This window comes from Hylobates moloch, unplaced genomic scaffold (genome assembly GCF_009828535.3).
Source record: "Hylobates moloch isolate HMO894 unplaced genomic scaffold, HMol_V3 SCAFFOLD_1, whole genome shotgun sequence".
Classification (NCBI taxonomy): Eukaryota; Metazoa; Chordata; class Mammalia; order Primates; family Hylobatidae; genus Hylobates; species Hylobates moloch.
Window position 1 is genome coordinate 53,346,935 of NW_026652276.1, and position 7,688 is coordinate 53,354,622.

At 35.6% G+C, this 7,688-nt stretch overlaps 1 protein-coding gene across 1 annotated transcript in view; it reads right to left on the reverse strand.

Moving 5' to 3' along the window:
* The window catches only part of COL3A1 (collagen type III alpha 1 chain), a 38,450-nt gene extending 34,054 nt beyond the window's left edge, over positions 1 to 4,396 (reverse strand). Inside the window, exon 1 of the mRNA XM_032755187.2 lies at positions 4,201 to 4,396. Coding sequence (XP_032611078.1) covers positions 4,201 to 4,279 — 79 coding nt within the window. The 5' untranslated portion in view covers positions 4,280 to 4,396. The remainder of the gene's footprint in view (positions 1 to 4,200) is intronic.
* Positions 4,397 to 7,688: the final 3,292 nt, after the last annotated feature.

Sequence of the window (7,688 nt, forward strand, 5' to 3'; positions counted from 1 at the left end):
TTCTTTTTTTTTTTTTTTGAGTGTGGAAACAATGGGATTGAGCTTTTATCTTAGGGAAAACTTTTACAAGAAACAGTTCACTGACAGGGTTCCAGAAAGTTATTGTAGACCTGGAAACTTTACAACTGTTCCTCATGTCCAGCAAAAGCAATAACATCTTTCATCTTTAAAGCTTTAATTCTTAAGCAATCTACTTTAATCACTTCAAGGCGGTGATATCATTAGATGTTACAAAATTAAAGAGCTGGGCTACATAATTTTTGGAACTCTTCACCAAAGAAGCCATTCACAATGGAAACTGCGGAGTTTCGGTAGATGGCACTCTTTTCTCTGAGTGACAACTCAAGGTCCAGCATGTGACTGTAGATGTAGAACAGGGGCTTTCCTGAGGAGCTGTCCTTTAGCCTCAACTATAATCCTGGTAAACTCACAGCCAATCATTCTTGGTTTTTAAAAAGAAACCTGTAGATAAGACATCAATCCAGGAATCTGAATTAGTTAAGAGGCATTTAATCACAGTCTTTCCTTCTTTCCCGGAATTGTTCCAGTGGCTTTGCTTTCTTTTCTTATAATGCTGAAATGTTTAATTCCAGAATTTAATAAAAATATCTTTTTATGTGTAGGCCTTTAGATCACTTAAAGAGTATTCAACATCAGATGATCTAAAGGCCTATACATAAATAGGTATTTTTGAAAATCCAAATTTTTCAAAGCTCTGGTATTACCTGAGCACTTTTCTTTCCCTAGAAGAAAAGCTCAGGGAAGTAAATACAAGGTATCCTGGATGAAAAACACAAAGTGTTATAATACTTTATCTACTCACACAGAACTGGTGATAATTTCTTTTAAAATGATAAGATCCTGAGCTTCTGGGGTTTAAAAAAATAAACGTACTAATCTCTATAAAATTGAATATTAAACAGAAAAATATCTATTCTTTTTTCACCTTTAGAAATGCATTATTAGCTCATGTACTTTCTAGGACGATATATAATTTTTTTAGTATCTCCTTTCAATGACAAATAGTCACAAAACTAAGAAAATTAAAATATTCTGATTTTAACATGTGTTCTGTAATTATCTAAGACTTAACAGAATATTGGTCCTAGCCTTGACTCTGTCATTTTCTAGTTTTGTAATCTCAAATAAAGCACTGATCCATGTTAGGTGACTGACACTGAGATATGTGAGCAACTATGCATCCTCTCCTCTTAAAAGTGCAATTGTTCCTAAATTTATGTAACCTTTTCCTGTTAGTTCAGTGTGCTTAATTGTAGGGACAAACATAAACCAGAAAACTTGAATGTTACCTGAGCAAGTTACAAATTCCCTCTTAAAGCATAATGAAAAAATATACTCTCATGACGTCTAATAAGAAACTGATTCTCTGAGTCCATTTACAGTCTTAAAATTCTAAAACAACTAGAGGCCTACAGTTTGTTTTACTGTAGCAAAATATAGAAACTCAAACGTTAGTAAACATTTAATTAAAATAAAGTTTCTGTTTCTGCCCTAATGGAGCAGTATTACTTAGTAACAGCTGTCTATAATCTATCTAGCAATTAAGCAGTGAATAAAATACTTATGTCAAATAAGGACTTCATCAGAGACATGAAAAATATATTTAAACAATAGTCACATGTGGCATTTTTTAAGTGGCCGTAACATTTAAGCTAATTTCCAAAAAGACTCTGAATATCATTACCATTGTGTGTTTGTGTCAGTATATGTGTTTGCAATATTTATCCGTAACATACTAATTTCCTTAGGAAAGCAGTGTTAACATTTAAAATTCACGCATACGATTTTTTTTAAAGCTCATTAGAAACTACCGAAGCCAGCTACGTAACATTAATATTGGCATTCGTTATGTAAATGGTAACCTGGCTTGTCAGCCACTAGGTGACGCATCTTTGCACTTAAAATTTGGCATGTTTATCAACTACAGGAAATATAAAACAGACCATGTTTCTCCATTGGTGGAATAAAACACATGAATTAAATACAATTTTCACAAATTTGTAAGAAGACCAAAATTCTTTAAAAGGACTTGTTTGTATCCAGAAAATGCCTGTGAGTGAACTAGAAGTGAGTGTTCATTAGAGCTGTGCCATCTCTGAAGTTATGAGGGCATATATAAGAAACGCCACCCCAGAACTTTATGACAGCTCTCAGTGTGCTGTATATTCAGATACCTCCTGTAACTTTTCCAAAGCTTATCTTATAGCAGAATTTTCTTGTCAAACCCATAGGGAAAATAAGATGTACTGTCTTAAGTCACTTAAACTTTACTTTTATCCATGAAAAAAAAAAATAGGCTGAACAGTTCTCTTTCCACTCTTTTTGAGCTTAAGAACACACAAACACATATCAGCAAAATTTTATACTTATTGATTATTTTTTGCATCTAAAGAGAAAAAGGGAAATAAACAGAACTTAATGTGAAGTCAAGGTACTGTAAGTGTCAAACACTCCCTCTAAAGTTGGATTGAGAAGAAAAATAGCCACAGTGCTTATAAAAAGCTTGCAACCACTAGGCAACTACAAATATGTTGCAATTTTTTGAGCTAAAACCCCAAAGTTTGTAGTCTTTTCAATAAATGGTTGGTGGGGGATAGCAGTCATTTGGTATCCTTCTAAGAAAGGACTGTGAGTTGTAGCATCTCCTGGGAAGAGCAGGATAGGGAGGAAAAGGGGAGAGGAATAAGAAAGGAAGAAGGATTGAGAGTTCAGAGGAAAGAAAGGGTGAGGAGGCAAGGAGAGAGAGAACTAAAAAAAGAAATGGAGGCATAAGGAGGCCACATGGGGAGTAGGGAGGGAGTAACAGGCAGGGAAGACAGAGGAGGAGAGAGGAGTAGAGATGGGCTTGCCTAGGAAGGGGTGGGGTGATGAGTGAAGAGAAGTCTAAAGGAGCCAAAAGGGGTGGAGAGAGATAAGGAGGAGGGCAAAGGGAAGGAGAGGAGGGGTAAGGAGGAGAGGAAATTAAGGGAACAAGGAAAATGGGTGTTTCTTTTCTTTTGTGTCCATGGGCTGAATATAACTGAAGACATTTCATTGTATATCTACCCCTCCCCTCATACACACATTTACATGTATTACCTATGAGGACAACAAATACATTTGATATTACAAACAAAAACCAAATTTTCATGCAATGTCCTTTGCAAAATCTATAGGTGTAAATGTAACCGTGTTTAGTTATGTGCAATAAAAGTTGTCTAATAATTTCTCCTAGCTATCTTTACGTTTAGCACTTAAATATTTATTTCTATGGAAGTTTGTATTCCAATTTGTCCAGCATTTTCATGACTATGGTAAATAAAAGAATATTTTCACATAAATAATAAGACAATGTGTTTTTAGGGGAAATTAGAATATGAAAAACATTACATGCAATTATTAGAAAATATAGCAAAACAGCTTTCTGAAGTCAAACAGTACTAGTATCTTTACCTTGTTTGCAGTAAAGTCAAACCTCCTGTTGAAACATTTTAAAAAATATTTTCTTCATTAATGCGAATGTGGTTAAAATGTAGACTATGTGGAAAATATTAGTGCCTTAATATCAAGCTACTAGAAAAGATGAGTTAATCAATCATTCTTGAAACAAAATAAAAACAGGAATAATAAAATATTTTAGCAGTTTGATCCCTTTGAAGAATGTTTATAGGTATCTTGTAGCCATTTTGCAGAAATATATTCAATGATTCTGATAATGCATAGAACCTTCCTTTAGACTGTTCTTAATCCATGATATCTGAAATGCATTCTTATTCAGAAAACTATGCTCAATATTCTAACCCTACAAAGAATCCAGCAGACAAAGAGGAACATAAAATTATTGCAAGAGACCAATAACTTCCAGACTGCCTGGGGAAGTATTCCAAGATGTTAACAATCCAGGAGGGAAAAATTTTAAAGCCATTTTTAAAAGTTTCCAGTGCCTTTAACATGAAAACAAGTTAGTACAAGAACATCTTATCTTAAACAACCACAGAACTCTTAAATACATACATAACGCTATTAATTTTCAAGTAATGTAAAAAGCACAGCCATGGTCAGTTCAACGTTTCACAATTCGGAGCTTATAGAGGAAATTATCTTTAATCAGGCAGCCGATTTTCCCCTTTACACCCCTCTTTGTGAGGAGAAGAAAAGACAAAAATCCCATAAAGTTTCTTGAAATCAGTACCTACTCACCTTCCTGTTGTGCCAAAATAATAGTGGGATGAAGCAGAGCAAGAAGTAGCCAGCTCCCCTTTTGCACAAAGCTCATCATGTCTAAATATCAGACATGAGACTCTTTGTGCAAAAAGGAGAAAAGAAAAGCAGTTCAAAGTAGCACCATCAAGTTGTTCCCTGCCCTTCAGCACCGGGCCCGTCATAAAACTCAGCCACTGAGATTCCTTTGCTTTGGCCTTAAATAGGAAAAAGTTTGGCTTCCCTCACTTTCCAGCCCCTTTCTGAAATATGAGAGCCGCACCCATCCCCTCAGCAGTAAAAGAAATGATAAATATTTCTTTTTCCCTTATAGAAGACACAACCCACAGTAAGAAAAAGAGCACATCTGGAGTTTGTATGCATCTGCTTATGTAAAAGTTTTTTTTGCATATTTCAGTCTTACATATATGTTTGTATAACTTAGGAACGTATAGAAATGCTCTGCCTTGTTTTAATACATACAATGTAAATGCATACATTTTTATTTCCCCTTATAAAGTTAACAACTGCATAATTTTGAAAAACTGCTTGATGCCCATTTATCTAGTACGTCTAATTTGCAGATCTGATCTTCCTAGAAGATTTTTTTGTTGGGATTTTGCCAGAAGTAATCCTAACTCAATTTAAATAGGGGACTGTAAGAGATTCACTGAAGGAAAAGCCTCCGTTTGCCCCTTCGACCCATCCACCCACCCTGGGTCCTAGAAGTTAAGTTTCCGGCAAATGTCAAAAGACAAAGTATTTGAGCTATGTTTGAATGGCTTCCTAAAAGTTAGATACTTATCTATAGCTGTTTCCATTTCTCACGAATTTCTTTAGCAAGCCAGAGTGCTTTCTTGTGAGATTTCCAATTTTTATGTTGCTTGGGAAAGACAGAGCAGATTTTTCTAGAGAAAAATTCAGTCTTTTCATGACATAACTTTTTAGGAAACTGGAAGAGAAAGAGTTTATCACATAGAATAGCAAAAGAGTACCGAGAAAGTGGTCATTTTTTCTGCATTACTCTAAAGATTAATATAAATATTTCTAATCTAGACTTTTATGGGTATACTTTCCAGATCCTCAGCCACAAAACTTTCCAATGTATTTCTGGATCTATCTAAGCAGTAATTTTTGTGCCATATTTGAAAGAGGGGCAAATACCATTTATAGGTCTTTGATAAATCTCTGCAGGAAAAATATGCTTATCCACAGTATAAGGCTATATCTGGCAATGGAGATATTTCTTTACACCCTAATCATCAGTTCATAGTTCATCTATCTCTATAATCTACAGTGGACATTTCAATTCTAATCAAGGTCACTTGAACTAATTTTCTTTATCTTCACCTTAACATGTCCATCTCTATGCCTGTGCACATAAAATTCTCCTGATTTCACACCAATTCATGGAAGTCACTTCCTTATGCCTCAATGCAAAACTTTCCTCCTTAAGTAAATCACCTCCTTTAAACTAATTTTCATCTTTCTCTTTCTTCTAATTTGTTACTAGATTTTCACTCAACTCACGTCATATGTATATTCCCAGGTGTACATGAATCCTGTAAGCATGGACAGTGGCAAACTTGCTTTCTTACATATATATATATTTTTGAGACGGGGTCTCCCTCTCTCGCCCAGGCTGGAGTGCAGTGGCGCGATCTCGGCTCACGGCAAGCTCCGCCTCCCGGGTTCACGCCATTCTCCTGCCTCAGCCTCCCGAGTAGCTGAGACTACAGGCGCCCGCCACTACGCCTGGCTAATTTTTTGTATTTTTAGTAGAGACGGGGTTTCACCGTGTTAGTCAGGATGGTCTTGATCTCCTGACCTCGTGATCCGCCCGCCTTGGCCTCCCAAGCTTTCTTATATCTTTAGTTACAAGGGCACAAACCAAGACATCCCAGTGTAGATGACATCATTTGATGACAGGAAAGGAAAACTAGAACGAGACCAACCTCTTGTGTATCTTTATTTTAGATTGGAGAGTCACTGCTTGGGGGCGTGGGAGAAAAGTAACTGTTGAGAATGGTCATGAATATAAGCTTTTCTACTGGATCACGGTAGAGATGTTGGGGAAAGGCTGTTATATGCATCTTTCTGTCTTTCAAACATCTTTGTCCTGTACACAAAAAATATTTCTTGTGTTCAAACCAATTCAGAAACATAGTTTTTCTCATGATGTCTTTGTATCTACACAGAATTCATATATCTATATTAGATTTCTCTCTTTGTTTTAGGTGGTCTATACAAGCTGAAATTTATTGAATTTCTTCATTAGATTTATTTTCCACTGTGAAAAATTAGGAATGTTATTTTTATAATAATGCTTGTTATGCTTTATTTTAGGCATTATAAATAAAATTACTATTGTTCTAAAATTCTTAATTTGCTTAGCTATTCAAATAAAAGCCTTATACTCATGAGAAAAATTCATGATTGATCCACTCACTTAAGAAACATTAGCTGATGTTTTGCATATGGAAGGATTGTTGTATTTTAAGGTCTTCAGGAGAGACCTAGAGAATTCATTCTCCAGATATTCTGATTTACCATTCTTCACTACCTCGAATATATGATTATATTTGGAGGTTTTGCACTAGGATCCTTTGTATTCTGTGTCCCAGATCCTATTTCTCTACCTCCTATCAAAGCATTTCCTAATACGGGGTCAAAGCATTTCTTAATACAGGGTCTGAACTAGGTGAAATGCATACACTTCTGAATCCTATTATGCCGTCCAGGAACTGCTGTCCTCATTGTTATCTAGACACACATTTCTTCCCATACTTCCCTGACTTTATTGATGTTAACCAGGACACATAAACATGTCATTTTGCTTTTTGGATTGCATTTGGAGCTTTAACACAAATCTAAATACCTGCACCAACTAAAACACTGATTAATCTGGATCTCCTTTAACAAAGAGAGTGCCTGGAAAGATGAGGCAAAGCAAGGGTGTGGCAGATTATCAACCAAAAATTCAAATCTTTTCCAATTCAGTGGAAAGTGGAGCTTGAGAGAGATGCACAAGCACAGCTGTGATGAACTCAGTAGGCTAGTGAATGCCAGCAGCGCTTTCTACAAGAGCACTAAGAAAATCAATTATCTCCATCATGGAAAACACATGGAACAGAAATGTTTCAATCTTTCTCTCTCTCCTCTCCCCTCCCCTTTGTTGTGCGGCTTTATGTGTGATTTTCTTTTTGAAGCCAACAAGATGCTTTATTTTTAGGGACATTTTCTAGATCTCAAATCACTGTAAAGCCATTTAAAAAGTACTTGTGCTTAATAGGACTACCAATACAACTGTAAAATACAACGCAGGTCTTCTTATTCTCAGAGAGGTGGATAAGTTCACTCAGTTGATAAAGGTAAAGCTACATTTGAAGAGTTGTGTTTCCTTTAAAAGAATTTTAACAAATACTAGTATGTGCATAGTACAGCCAAAAATATGGTTTAAAAAGTCATGTTGTACTTGCAGGACTTAA